The sequence below is a fragment of the Petromyzon marinus genome, chromosome 80, assembly GCF_048934315.1.
Source record: "Petromyzon marinus isolate PM22_M1 ecotype Great Lakes invasive population chromosome 80, UKy_Petmar_22M1.pri1.0, whole genome shotgun sequence".
NCBI classification, from domain to species: domain Eukaryota; kingdom Metazoa; phylum Chordata; class Hyperoartia; order Petromyzontiformes; family Petromyzontidae; genus Petromyzon; species Petromyzon marinus.
Genome location: NC_133746.1, coordinates 7491371 through 7507347, shown reverse-complemented (window position 1 = coordinate 7507347; position 15977 = coordinate 7491371). Strand labels below are relative to the sequence as shown.

Below are 15977 nucleotides of genomic sequence, written 5' to 3'. Positions count from 1 at the left end.
TAGCTAACATTTTCATGGAGAAATTTGAGACTGACGCCATCCAGACTGCCACTCTGCGCCCAACCTTATGGAAGAGGTACGTGGATGACACTTTTGTCATCTGGCCACATGGCCGGCCTGCTCTAGACAAATTCTTCGACCACATCAATTCCATACACCCAGCCATCAGATTTACCATGGAAGTCGAAATAGATGGCAAGATACCTTTTTTGGATGTCCTAATTAAAAAGAGACCTGATGGTTCAATGAGCCACTCTGTCTACAGGAAAGCTACCCATACGGATGCTTATCTGAAACCGGATTCCCACCACCATCCATCACAGAAGAATTCTCTCATCAAGACTCTGTATCATAGAGCCCAATGCATATCCGACCAGGAACACATAAGCAGTGAACTCAAGCACGTACACCAAGCTCTTAGGGCTAATGGTTACTCCGACTATACAATCCGCAAAGCTATCACTCAAACCATGAAGAAGAACCCTCTTGAGGAGCCTTTCAAAACCATCACTTTACCCTACATTGCTGGGATCACAAAAAAGATCTCCAAAATCTTGAATAAACACAAGATCCAGGTCCGTTTCAACACATTACATAAAATCCGTGATCTGGTTCCGTCTGTAAAAGATGTGATTCCGGACATACAATACCCTGGTGTCTACAAACTAAGTTGCCTCTGTGGTAGTAGTTACATTGGAGAAACCAAACGCCATATCTCGGACCGCATTCGTGAACATAAAGCAGACCTTAAACACGGTAGGACCAACACCTCGGCCGTAGCAGATCATTGTTCTAATTCAGTAGGCTCACATGCCATTGACTTTTCCAAGACGGAGGTTCTTTGTAAGCCATCTGGCTTCCATGAGAGATTCGTTCATGAGGCTATCCACATATACAAACACAGAGACAATTTCAACCGAGAAGATGGATTCTATCTTAGCAATCATTGGAAAGATTTGATAAATCATTTCAGTTCTTGATTGATTGTTCACGCTTACAGTGCCTTTCAGACAGCATACATAAAAACAAATTTCGTCTCCCCCCTCCTCTTTTCAAAAAATAGATGGACTAGTCCTGGCAAACTGCCATCGTTGCGCGTGACGCAAACGTTATTTATATATATATAAATAAATATGCCGTTTTCAAAATAAATTTATGCAAACCGACACACCTGATGATGACCGTTTGAGTTATGGTCGAAACGTCGTGATAATTTTTTATTGTTTTATATATATTTTGTTATTTTGTTGTTTCTCTTCAACGTGACTTTACCGAAAAAACTAAGAATATGATTTGTCCTGTCAAAATTGTATTAGGTATCTGCAGAATTAAGTAGGATTACAACTATCCCTTTGGTGTCCAAATTTATGGGTCAGCTGGATCATTTCTCAACCCAGCTCCTCAGAATCTTCAGAAAGAAAGATGACAAACATCCTGTCAGTTATGGATCGGGTATGTTCTCTAAATTCATAATAATTTTAAATCTGACAATAATTAATAATAGATTAAAAGAATATTTAACCCAAAGATGAAATTCAGTCATTATGTATAGTCTCTTGTTATCGAGGGGGTTAATGTTTGGGTTAATTATCCCTTTAAAGTCTGGTATATACAGTACTCTGCAAAAGTCTTAGGCATGTTAATATTTTCACCCAAAAAAGAAATGGTTTTAAGCCAGTTATTTAAATCTTTTACTGTAGTGTGTCAGTACGAAATAATATCGTTTTACATTTCCAAACATTCCTTTTGCCATTATGTGTAAAGTAGATGCCTTTTATTTTGAAAAGTAAAGTTAGTTTTTTTAGATTACAGATTTTGTGCAAGTTATTCTTGTTGTAATTTTTTTTGTGAAAGTTTTCAGAATTGTTATTGAATGGATTTAATAAAAAAAACTGGAACAATGAAAATGGATCATTTATTTTGGATGAATTTAAAAGTATTAATTTTAGGATAATTGTAGTTAATTAACTTTATTGTTTAATATGGATAAACCGTATAGGTTGACAGGTATGACAGAAACGAAGCACCATGCTCAGAACCCCTTTATTAGAGTATGTAAAGTTACCAGACAGACTCAATGTGTTTTACGTTACACAAGGCATAACGTCACATTGAAGCTCTGTCGTCCCGACAGGTCTGTGCCTTTCACCTGAAGACGGCCGCTTGCGTTGTGGCCGAAGCGTCGTGAGAATTTTATTGTGTTATTTTATTATTTTATTCTCATTCTACGTGACTTTACCGAAAGAACCAAAGAAGAAGGTCACAGGGGTGGCTGAGAACCTTGCGTCGCTCTCATTGGATGACTGAATGATGGGGGCGGGGTACGTTTCCTCGGGGAGTGCTTTCTGCGCGTTCTCACTCGCTCTCAAGAATCGGCATTCTCTGGGGCCACGCTAAGCGAGGTCTGCCTGTATTCCATGATACATTAAGCCATGTGGCAGGTAATGAGCAGTAATTGAACATGTTCCTCTTTAGGCGCGTTGAGGTTCAGGTATAGCACAATTTTTATTAGGCTGTGCTGTAATTGTTGCGTAAGGTCGTGCCCTTGAAACCACAAACCCGTGCTATTGCCAGCAAGCCTGGAGCGGTTGTGGTTTTCATGTAAAGAGTTAATGTCAAAAGTGGGACTTTCACCCGGGCGTAAGTGTATGCAAACACACGGGTGGCTTCGCGTGAGTCTGTGGTTTGGGGTGTTACCACAAAACAGAAGTGGCTATCTTTGCAGTGAACTATGAAGTGGGAAAGGTAAAGGTGCAGCCCTGCAATTGTAGGGCAAATATTTTGCCCTACATTTCCCCAAGCTATCCAGACATCTTTGAAGAGTTGGGAGTACCCACATTTTACCCGACTAAACACAAGCTACCCATCAACTGTGGTGTACCAATATATACAACTGAGTGTACAGAGGTGGGGGGGGGGAATTTAAAACCTGGTCTATTGTTTCAATATCCACGCCTGGAGATCAAACCGATGGTCACCGGCATGCAAGTCCAGTGTGCTCACCATTGCACCATGGCAGCGGGAAGTTGTGAATATTGTTTATAATTCCTGTGTTAATCTGTCTCCTCTGAATGTCATGACGATGTTTATCTTTTGCCCTGCACAGTATGATAATACAAATTTGAGTAAACCAATATAATTAGTTGGTCCGTGGCTGTATCCGTTGTACTAAAGGTATTGCTGCTGCCTGTTGCACGTATTTGATTCAACGCATTCATTAATTTAAATCAGCAGGGAAGTTCAACATGTCAGAATCACCCCTTCGTCATTAGGACTCAACCCTTCATCTTTAGGACCCAACACTTCCTCATTAGTACCCAACACTTCCTCATTAGGACTCAACACTTCCTCTCTAGGACCCAACACTTCCTCATTAGGACTCAACACTTCCTCATTAGGACTCAACCTTTCCTCATTAGGACTCAACACTTCCTCATTAGGACTCAACACTTCCTCATTAGGACCCAACACTTCCTCTTTAGGACCCAACACTTCCTCTTTAGAACCCAACACTTCCTCATTAGGCTCCACCCCTTCCTCTTTAGGACCCAACCATTCCTCTTTCGGACACAACCCTTCCTTTCTAGATTTAAAGCTTTCGTGACTGCAAGGATCCATACTCTTTGGTTCTATTAGGTAAAGTCACGTAGGTAACAAATAAAACAACAAAAAATCACGACGTTTCGGCCACAACACAAACCGCCTTCATCAGGTGAAGGGATCAGGCTGTCTCGAGGACAGCGCTGGAGTGGAACACAGCCACCCTCAGACCGCACTCTTTAAGCTGTGTGCGAGGAAACAAGGTGCTTTGACAAAGGAATTAGCATAAATAATTAGCATTTGATTGCCCGACTTAGCATAGAAGTGGTGTACATGCAAGTGCACATGCCGGTTGGCACGGGGGGGGGGGGGGGGAGGGAGTTTCCCTATTGATGGTGTGAAAAGGGAATTTAAGAGCTGCGAAAGTTTGGGGTACCACTACTTGAAACATATACTGTACCATTGAAAATTAGTTTAATGTTTGGTTCGATTTAGAACATCTTTCCAATGGTTGCTTAATTTGAAACCATCTTCTCGGTTGAAATTGTGTCTGTTCTTGTAGATCCGAATTGCCTCGTGAACAAATCTCTGATAAAAACCGTGGGTTTGCAAAGAACCTTGGTATCAGAGAAAATTATATCGTGATCACCCACAGCGTTGTAACAATGATCAGCTACGGCAGAAGAATTCGTTTTACCATGTTTGAAATCTGATTTGTGCTCGTGAATTCGGTCAGAGACATGACGCTTTGTCTCTCCGATATAGCAATCACCGGAGGTACAACTCAATTTGTAAACCCCGGGGTACTGTAAGTCAGGAATGACATCCTTCACGGATGGGATCAGATCACGAATTTTGTGTACTGTATTGAACCGGACGTGGATCTTGTGTTTGTTTAGAATTTTGGAAATCCTTTTAGTAACGCCTGCTATATATGGTAGTGTGATGGTTTTGACCGGAGTATCAAGTGGTTGTTTCTGTATGGAGGGAGAAACAGCTTGGCGGATGGTACGGTCAGAGTATCCATTCCTTTTGAGGGCCAGGTGTACATGTTTTAATTCACTGGTCAGGTGGTGTTGGTCCGAAATGCAATGAGCCCTATGGTATGAAGTTTCGATGAGATAATTCTTCTGGGCTGGGTGGTGGTGGGAATCAGGCTTCAAGTAGGAATCCGTGTGGGTGGGTTTCCTGTAGACAGAATGCCCCAATGAGCCATCAGGTCTCCTCTCAAACAGAACATCCAAGAATGGTAGCTTGCCATCTTTCTCTACCTCCATGGTGAATTTGATGGCGGGATGTCTGGAATTGATGTGGTGTAGGAAAAGGTTCAGAGCTGGGAGGCCATGTGGCCAAATGACAAAAGTGTCATTCACATATCTCTTCCACAGGGAAGGTCTGAGGGTGGAAGTCTGGATGGCGTCTGATTCAAATTTCTCCATGAAAATATTGGCTATCACTGGTGACAAGGGAGATCCCATGGGGATACCCTCATTTTGTTTGTAGAAGGAGCCATTCCAAGTAAGGTAGGTATTGTTGAGGCAGTGCCTAACCAGTGCAGGTGTATCGGGGTCTAGTCCATGTTGGACCAAATTTTCAATTATTTCAATGGTATCAGGCACTGGGACCTTGGTGAACAAAGAGACCACATCGAAGCTGACAAGGAAATCGTCAGGGGACAGTACAACGTCTTTGACCATAGAGACCAATTGGGCTGATTTTTTTGCTAATTCCTTCATCAGGGCACCTTGTTTCCTCGCACACAGCTTAAAGGTCGTGGTCTGAGCGTGGCTGTGTTCCACTCCAGCGCTGTCCTCGAGACAGCCTGATTCCTTCACCTGATGAAGGCCGCTTGTGTTGTGGCCGAAACGTCGTGATTTTTTGTTGTTTTATTTTTTACCTACGTGACTTTACCGAGTAGAACCAAAGAGTATGGATCCTTGCAGTCACGAAAGCTTTCAATCTAGAATTGATAACCTCTACGGGGAGGGCTTTCACCTAGCTGTTAGAGCTTTTAACAGACAACGGGACAAGAAGTCACAGCTCATCGAGACGCTGACCTTCCTCAAAAGATGCCGCGATCACAAGGTAATACCCATCGCTTTCACATTCACTTCTGATGCTGTATCTTCTCTGAATTCTAAACAGATTCTGTTTAAGGCCAGCCTATCTTTAATCTCAGAGAGGATAAGGCTACTCCGATTTGAACTCGATACTTTAGACAGGACTCTCCTACAAGCTCATTTAATGTTAACACAAAAAAATGTCACCTTCTGATTGGAATCACGTAGACAACATGACTGCTTCTGCTGATTCACTGTCAATCAAATGTAAAGCTAACCTGATTTCTAAATTAAACCACCTATCAAAGAAGAACCCAGTTCCACATATAACAAAACTAGACGTTAACAAAATCGTCATTAATTAGAGTAGCACCCCGATTTTGGACAATCTGAAAACAGTACTGGCTAGGGGACTGAATTTTGCTGTCACCCCAAAACACATACCAGTAGATGATATCATCTCTCAGGTCGATGTAGCCCTCAAAGGCGTGGGACACATCCAAACAGACGTTGCGAGAGCTGAAATAGCCACTATTCTTAAGAATGCTAAGACACCCATTAGTAACATCAGCAAAAATGAACGCTCTGAACTCGCGAATTTAAAAAAACAGAAGTGATATAGTCATACTCTCAGCCGATAAAGGCAACGCTACTGTAATTATGGATAAAGATTCATACAACAAAATCCAGAATCTGCTCAACGATGAAAGTTACTCAAAAATTAAAAATGACCCTACCAATAGCCTAGCGATAAAAACCAACAAGATCATCACAAGTTCGACCTCCCTAATCGACCCAACTAAACGTCCCTCCCTAAAACCTTCTGCTGCAAGACCCCCTAGATTCTATGGTCTTCCCAAGATTCATAAAGAAGGCACCCCACTACGACCCATCGTATCCACGATCAACTCCCCTACCTATAGACTGGCCCGTTTTCTGTCAGATACCTTGCTGCCTTTCACTGGCAAGACCGCCTCAGCAGTACTTAACTCAGCCTAATTGGTCTCTATGGTCAAAGACGTTGTACTGTCCCCTGACGATATCCTTGTCAGCTTCGATGTGGTCTCTTTGGTCACCAAGGTCCCAGTGCCTGATACCATTGAAATAATTGAAAATTTGGTCCAACATGGACTAGACCCCGATACACCTGCACTGGTTAGGCACTGCCTCAACAATACCTACTTTACTTGGAATGGCTCCTTCTACAAACAAAATGAGGGTACCCCCATGGGATCCCCCTTGTCACCAGTGATAGCCAATATTTTCATGGAGAAATTTGAATCAGACGCCATCCAGACTTCCACCCTCAGACCTTCCCTGTGGAAGAGATATATGGATGACACTTTCGTCATTTGACCACATGGCCTCCCAGCTCTGAACCTTTTCCTACACCACATCAATTCCAGACATCCCGCCATCAAATTCACCATGAAGGTGGAGAAAGATGGCAAGCTACCATTCTTGGATGTTCTGTTTGAGAGGAGACCTGATGGCTCATTGGGGCATTCTGTCTACAGGAAACCCACCCACACGGATTCCTACTTGAAGCCTGATTCCCACCACCCACCCAGCCCAGAAGCATTCTCTCATCAAAACTTTATACCATCGGGCTCATTGCATTTCGGACCAACACCACCTGACCAGTGAATTAAAACATGTACACCTAGCCCTCAAAAGGAATGTATACTCTGACCGTACCATCCGCCAAGCTGTTTCTCCCTCCATACAGAAACAACCACTTGATACTCCGGTCAAAACCATCACACTACCATATATAGCAGGCGTTATTAAAAGGAATTCCAAAATTCTAAACAAACACAAGATCCAGGTCCGGTTCAATACAGTACACAAAATTCGTGATCTGATCCCATCCGTGAAGGATGTCATTCCTGACTTACAGTACCCCGGGGTTTGCAAATTGAGTTGTACCTGCGGTGATTGCTATATCGGGGAGACAAAGCGACATGTCTATGACCGAATTCGCAAGCACAAATCAGATTTGAAACACGGTAAAACAAATTCTTCTGCCGTAGCTGATCATTGTTACAACGCTGTGGGTGATCACGATATAATTTTCTCCGATACCAAGGTTCTTTGCAAACCCACAGGTTTTTATCAGAGATTTGTTCACGAGGCAATTCAGATCTACAAGCACATACACAATTTCAACCGAGAAGATAGTTTCAAATTAAGCAACCATTGGAAAGATGTTCTAAATCGAACCAAACATTAAACTATTTTTCAATGGTACAGTATATTTTTCAAGTAGTGGTACCCCAAACTTTTGCAGCTCTTAAATTCCCTTTTCACACCATCAATAGGGAAACTCCCCCCCCCCCCCCCCCGCGCCAAACCGGCATGTGCACTTGCATGTACAGCACTTCTATGCTAAGTCAGGCAATCAAATGCTAATTTTGTATGCTAATTCCTTTGTCAAGGCACCTTGTTTCCTCGCACACAGCTTACAGGTCGCGGTCTGAGCGTGGCTGTGTTCCACTCCAGCGCTGTCCTCGAGACAGCCTGATCCCTTCACCTGATGAAGGCGGTTTGTGTTGTGGCCGAAACGTCGTGATTTTTTGTTGTTTTATTTGTTACCTACGTGACTTTACCGAATAGAACCAAAGAGTACAACCCCTTCCTTTTTAGGCTCCACCCCTTCAACTTTAGGACCCACCCCTTCCTCTTAAGGCTCCACCTCTTCCTCTATGACCCAACCCTTCCTTTTTAGGCTCCACCCCTTCAACTTTAGGACCCACCCTTTCCTCTTAAGGCTCCACCTCTTCCTCTATGACCCAACCCTTCCTTTTTAGGCTCCACCCCTTCTACTTTAGGACCCACCCCTTCCTCTTAAGGCTCCACCTCTTCCTCTATGACCCAACCGTTCCTTTTTAGGCTCCACCCCTTCAACTTTAGGACCCACCCTTTCCTCTTAAGGCTCCACCTCTTCCTCTATGACCCAACCTTTCCTTTTTAGGCCCCACCTCTTTTTGTGTATGCCCCACCGCTCCCCCCCAGACACAGGCTTGTTTGTTTGTTTGGGTAGTGGTTGAAGGATAGTGATTGTGGTGGGTAGGGAAGGTATAATAGTGGGCGGCTTCGCGTCGACCAACATTTCCCTTAAGCACAATATAATAGATGATGACACAGATCAACATACTTATTACTATTCAAATGAACACGTGGAAAATCTTGACTTAAAGCTTTCGTGACTGCAGGAATTCATGCTCTTTGGGTCTTTCGGTAAAAAGTCATGTAGATAGAAAAATAAGAAAGTAATAAAAAAGCACGATGTTTCTATCGTAATACAAGCAATCGTCTTCAGGTGAAGAAATACAACTTGCAACTTGTTAGAGATTGAGGATCTCCTGTAAATATGCCTGTCAATGTTGTATACGTGTTGTGAGTCGACATCAGCCCCATGCAGCCACAGAAAGATGTGACAACCTCCTCCTCAAGCACGTGCAGGGCAACAACCAGTATTGCCCAGCACGCCACTGACCGGAGAAAAGTACCACATTACTTATGGTCCAAGATTATAATATTTGCTAGGAACCGTGAAATGTAAGGTCTGTGTACCGGTATTATGACGTCATTGTTTTGATCTTATTGTAGGGGATGAAGTGTTACTAATATTTATATGTTGTATATTACATGAAAACTGTAGGTGTCATCAAGTATGGCATATTTAGGTAGCTGATAAAACACGTTTCAGTCTGATGTACGATACTTTCGTTTTTATCTAGAGTGGTTCGCAAGATATTACAAAATTGAATATTGTTAATATGATGACGATAATAATGAAAACATTATTGTACAGTACATAATACTGATGTTACAAATTATTATTTTTATTTATAAAAGTGTTTACCATCCATATTTTTTGTGCTATTACCGATACCCCCATTAAAGCCCTCTTTTATTGCTCATACGAAAGACATTACACTGTCGGAAACGAATCCCCGCATACACAATGATATAATTACCCCTTATAGCGCTGATTCGCATAGCGCTCATTTCACCAGGAATGCACCTTGAGCGCTAAGCGAGGTCTGCTTGTACAATCACAGTATCGTGATGATCTGAGGCACGCGGTTGACAATGTATCTGCCTACGACCGAGATATTTACAACCGAGCAATAAAAGTCAGAATTAAAGGGAACTATCACTTCCTAGTTTACACAATAATATTCTCAGTTATTTTCCATTTCCAATTATTGCGCAGTTACCTTGGCAAGGCAGTAAATCCATTGTTGCAATGTACTGTTATGCTCTCGCGTTAATGTTTTCTCCCACCCCCATAATCCCTGCTTCACGAACCCACACTGACCAGTATGATGAAGTATGGACTAATAAAATACCCGTGATAATCACAGAGGGATGCCCTCATCTGGCCAGAGCAACAACTCGCTACGCTTGGGAGCCCAGTTTCTTCATAACTCAGTTCTATGCGAGTCTATGGGTCTCTGTGTGAGTGAGTGATATATGTATGTGCCTTCGTAGGTTCTACTCGCCAACACCACTTGCCCCAACAGTTTGTTAAGGGCTGCACGGGGGATCTTTGTATTTGTAATGTATGCGTATCTTGTGTAAATCTTTGATGACCGCTACACTTGTGAAACCGGTTTAATCAATTTTATAGGTTATCTGATCTTTGAGTTAACAATCACTTCCTTCGACTACATTTTATTTTAACTTCAATGTTTGATGAGACCACATTTGCATATTTGGGATTCTTTGAGTGTGAAAATGCTGTGTGGGCGCACTTACAGAAAGTCAAACATGCTGAAGCAGGTGTGTGACCGGTGCAAACAAATTGTTGCATGAAACGTTACGTGTATCTGAAAACCTCATAACCAAACATGCCGTCGAGAAATCAGACGTATATGTGTACATTTATTTTAGATGGCAAATAGGACGAGGAGAGCGACTTATACAGTGAAATGAGGAGGGGAACACGGATTCCACCAGAGGCGATGTAGTCCATTTGGCCAGAGCAGAATTTGATTTCCTGCGTACCGTAGCACAACCTTTAACCGTTGCAATGTATGTAACCGGCAAATGTGGATGTTTCGATAACCCCCACTCATTTCAAGCGGTTATCGCATACCTTGCTGTTATTGGCCTCGTACATAAGTTGTAACCAATTAACGTTATGCCACCTCAGCGTGGTCGTATGTATGTCGAAATATTTGCGTAAGTGGACCCGTCAGCCCGCATGGCCACAGAGCCACGTGACAAGCCCCCTCCTCCGTATGCATTTATCTAATCTTGTGCATCTTTGCAGCTCTAGCTGCGTTAAAGTCACGGGTGAAAAGGCATTCGCTGGCGGTAGCGACAAGTAGGGAAATGTCAGCTCTCGGTTCGTGGACTACAAAGAAGTAGACTTGATTTGAAGCTTTCGTGACTGCAGGGATTACTCTTTGTTTTTTTTCGGTACAAAGAAGTACTTCGCCAAATAGCACGATTATTCATAGCCCTTTGCCTATCCACTGCTGGATGAAGGCCTCCCCCCCCCCCCCGTTGCCATGTCTACGACGGTTCAGCGCTTCTCCCATCCAACTCACATTGGTCGCACTCATTACACACACACACAGACCAAAGCGTCCGCCACGAATGATTCGCAACATCTCGCTGATCTCGTCAAGGAGCGTCAAGGGGCCATCCATAAATGACGTCACGCGACTTTGGACGATTTTTGGACCCCCCCCCCCCCTCGTCACACGGCGTCACAAAAAGTCAGACCCTGCCTGAAATATGACGTCACAAAGCTCTGCCCCCCCCCCCCAAAAAAAAACATGCTTCAAATCGCTTTAAACTATTGTCATTGTGCGTATTTAATGTGGCGCTGCACTCTGATGTTGTAGGAGAAAACATTTACTAAAAAGTCTATTTAATTAAGTAGAACGCGTCTATATTTATTTAAAGTTGCGCATTTTGATGTGACGTCACATTTCTCCCCCCCCCCCCCTTCGTCACACATCGTCACAAATGCCTGACCCCCCCCCCCCCAGGTGCGTGACGTCATTTATGGACGGCCCCTAACCGTCATAAGGCGAACTCTGGTCATCTGTGTTCATGGTTCAACAAAGGACATCGGAGGCGTTGTTAAACGCGTAAGAAGGAATATGTGTATATTTGTCGAGCCGAATAGTTCCGCATTTCGCGAGTCAGATGGTTTTAAAAATAAGTACTATTTAAAAAAAACTTTAAAAAAACACGCTTTAATTAAATGTACCCTAATAGTAGTGGAAGAACTCCACGATTCCAGGAAGTGGCCCCGACAATTAGACCCAAGCCGAAACATAACATAAAACATGTTTAAAAAAATATATATTTTTTAATGATAGAATATAGTATTGTCATCAGTATGAGATAAGTTCGCAGTCGATACCACATTGAGAAGTGGGTCAAAATCGAGTTACAAGATTTGAGGATACAACAACGGAGTGAGTTAAATAAAAGCGTGTAAAAATAATAAAAAAAAACTTGCGGAAGTTCGTTCGTAAGTGTGGATGTTAGTAAGTCGGGCGTTCGTAAGTTGGGGACTGCCTGCACTTTCACGTTGCTCAGCGCGGATTGAAGGCAGGAGGAACGCCCAGAACCAGTTCAGATATCATAACCCGCCACTGATGTTAGGCGTGGCAGTGAATCGAACCCGGGTTGCCAGGTTCGTAGCGCAGCGCGCTAACTGCTACAGACATACACGGACATCCGCACATGCACACACACACACATCCACACACACCCACACGCACACACATCCACACGCACACACACCCACACACGCACACACACCCACACGCACCTGGTTGCCGTCTTGAGGAATCCAGGAGATGGTTCCCCCGCGGAAATGGGAGCCACTCGTCGTGCCCAGGGCCAGGACAAGTACAGCCAGAGCCAGACACAGCCTCATGGTGGACTCCTGCAGGGGGGCGGGGTGGACAATCAACATGGAGTGGACAATTAACACGGAGTGGATAATCAACAAGGGGTGGACAACCACCACAAGGTGGACAATCACGGGGTGGGGCAGTGAACACGGGGTGACAATCAACAATATGAGATGTGAAGTTGAGATGAAAACCGAGACATGCTAAGGTACTTGAATGAGGAAACACTTTTAGTTGTGGCAGACTTGGTGCTCATAAAAGTAACACCTTGGTAAAAATTTTAATATAATAAATGGCCTACTGTTGCTGATGCAGTAGGCCATGCTTTCCCACCTGATGACGGATGCTTGCGTTGCGCCTGAAACGTCGTGATTTAATTTAGTTATTTTCATTAATTTTATTTTTTACCTACGTCACTTTACCGAAAAAACCAAAGAGTATGGATTCTTTCAGTCACGAAAACTTCAAATCTAGAAGTAACACGTTGATTTACGTTTGTATATGTGAATGTATATGTATGCATGTACATAACGGGCATACATACGTGTATATATGTATGGTTATGTATATTATATTTGCATGTGTGTATGTATTGGTATCTGAGTATGTGTACGGATGTGTCTATGTTTTTTTTATTTTACACGGTAAGGCCCATCTGAACTGTATAGCTCTTTTTCGGAAGCGACCTGGCCACAACTAAGTGTCTTATCGTCATGTGGAAAGTTATAGCAGCCAAACACTTTAAACGCACGTTGATTCCAAATGAGGAGAACATGCAAACTCAAAATATGCGGCCGGCGTTCAGTTCATTTATTAGTGCAGTTCATTTATTTGGTATAGCCCTGTGAGCCATTCGGCTCTTGGATCGGGTACAACCGCAACAAACAAAAACATGAACAAGAAAACATCTTAAAGTGACTACGCGCAAACAGAAAAATCCAGGAAAAAAACAGCAAAGTCTTCCAGAAAAAGCACCGTATATCAATGCGGCGTTAGGGTCGGGATCGAACCCACGACCTCTTTTGCATACCAAGCGAAGTACTTAACATCTCGCCACCGTAGCGTGTATACATGGGTATGCGTATATAACTGTCTGTGCATATAACTTAATATGTGTATATAAAGAATAGCCAAAACGTCAGGACACATAGGGTTATATCTTGACTTAAAGCTTTCGTGACTGCAGGAATTCATATTCTTTGGGTCTTTCGGTAAAGTCACGTAGATAGAAACAATAATAATACCTATCACAGGGTTATTTAATTGACTTTCACGCATCGCAACCTGGCTTACATAACGATAATGAATGCACGCATGCATGCTTTCTCTTTTGACGTGAACGTTAGGACTTTTCAAAGCTTACACGTGTAATCTTTGGACATCATCGATTCTGTTTATTCCCCATTCAAGATTCTTGGTCGAGTTTTGTAACCGATGGACTTGAAGTTACCCCCCCCCCAACAGAAAGAAGTAGAGAAAATGATATAATAGATAAAATATTCACTTAAAGAGTAAACAAATCGAATATTTCAATACCAGTGTTTAAGTGAAATAGGCCTATTTATCCTGACTTTTGGGCCACCATGTATAATAACAATAACCCTATGTGTCCTGACTTTTGGACCACCATGTATAATAACAATAACCCTGACTTGATTCGAAGCTTTCGTGACTGCAGGAATTACTCTTTGTATTTTTCGGTAAAGTCACGTATAAATAAGAAATAATAAAATAACATAATAGCGTACGACGTTTCGGTTGCAACACAAGCAGCCATCATCAGGTACAGAAGAGCTAAATTAACGAGAGAGAGAGGAAACACATAACCCCAGATGTATATACAGACACCCAAGTAGGGGGGAACTAACACAGATACAACAGGGGACACAGAGAGAGAAGCATACCAAACAAACAGGGTTTAGCAAAATTTGGAAACCATATAAAGCAATGCTTCTCTCTCTCTGTGTCCCCTGTTGTATCTGTGTTAGTTCCCCCCTACTTGGGTGTCTGTATATACATCTGGGGTTATGTGTTTCCTCTCTCTCGTTAATTTAGCTCTTCTGTACCTGATGATGGCTGCTTGTGTTGCAACCGAAACGTCGTACGCTATTATGTTATTTTATCATTTCTTATTTATACGTGACATTACCGAAAAAAACAAAGAACAATAACCCTGTGTCCTGACTTTTGGACCACCCTGTATAATAACAATAACCCTATGCGTCCTTAAGTTTGGACCACCATGGAAAATAACAATAACTCTATGTGTCTTGACTTTTGGACCACCATGTATAATAACAATAACCCTATGCGTCCTTAAGTTTGGGCCACCCTGTATAATAACAATAGCCCTATTATTTCCTGACTTTTGGACCACCATGTATAATAACAATAACCCTATGCGTCCTTAAGTTTGGGCCACCCTGGAAAATAACAATAACCCTATGTGTGATTGACTTTTGGGCCACCCTGTATAATAACAATAACGCAATGCGTCCTGACTTTTGTGCCATCCTGTATAATAACAATAACCCTATGCGTCCTTAAATTTGGACCACCCTGTATAAGGATGCGTGCGATACCGACCTTATACATATTGAGAGTTGGGTCGACCACGTGCCACCCTCGCCTTCCTCTCCTCAGCCCAATCCCGCGCCCCATATTTATACCAAGAGGCTCAGCACCCTCATCGAGGGTGGCAAGGTCAATCGTTCAACGTTTACAGCGCCATGTCTTTGGACTTACAATAAATCAATAAATGTGAATGAGCGATAGCTTCGATTTTTTTGAGGAAACAAATAAAATGTGCTTGTGTGTGTGGGGGGTGGGGGTGTCAAGGGAGGGGTGTTGAAGAATTAAATAATTCACCTTGTTTAGAAGAGCAACACGTCTTTCCCTGAATTGTTTAAATACATATACTCGATTTCTTCGTCATGGGTTGGGTTGGTTGGGTGGAGGTGTTAGGAAGAGCGAAGTTAGATCGATGGGGTTTGTGTGTATGTGTACTGTCGTGGCTATAGCGTCTCTCCTAGGTCGACTCAGCCTCAAATGAGTACCTGGTGTGGTGTGTAAATCGTTACTATGGAGACAAAGGGCGGCCGGGCGCGGTGTCGGCCACCCACCCCCTCATGTGCCGTGCCGACTTTCATAGGTGCTCGCTAACAGCACTTGCCCCGACACTCCGTTAAGGCTATACGGGGGAATCTTTGTCTTTGTTGTCTTTGGATATAGGGTGGTTGTACAGATGGGATGTAGGCCTGGCAGTCGGGGAGATGGCGGGTTAGGACGAAACCAAAAATGCAAGGTCAAGATGTTTCCCATTTGCACGTAGTCACACACGGGGCAACCATCGCTCGCAAAAGACCAATCCATTACAGGCCATTAAACAGAGCCATCAAGTTCCCTCCTCGGTCGTCCTGATTTGAACCCAGGCTCTTAATTCCTGCATCCGCACACGCGCCCCCTTATTCAGGCCAGATGCTCAAGC

At 43.1% G+C, this 15977-nt stretch overlaps 1 protein-coding gene across 1 annotated transcript in view; it reads right to left on the bottom strand.

Moving 5' to 3' along the window:
• Positions 1 to 15202, bottom strand: part of LOC142907670 (IgGFc-binding protein-like) — a 64158-nt gene extending 48956 nt beyond the window's left edge. Inside the window, exons 1-2 of the mRNA XM_076057282.1 lie at positions 15077 to 15202; positions 12406 to 12522 (exon numbers count right to left, since the gene is read on the bottom strand). Of these exons, the coding sequence (XP_075913397.1) occupies positions 12406 to 12522; positions 15077 to 15151 (192 nt within the window). The 5' untranslated portion in view covers positions 15152 to 15202. The remainder of the gene's footprint in view (positions 1 to 12405; positions 12523 to 15076) is intronic.
• Positions 15203 to 15977: the final 775 nt, after the last annotated feature.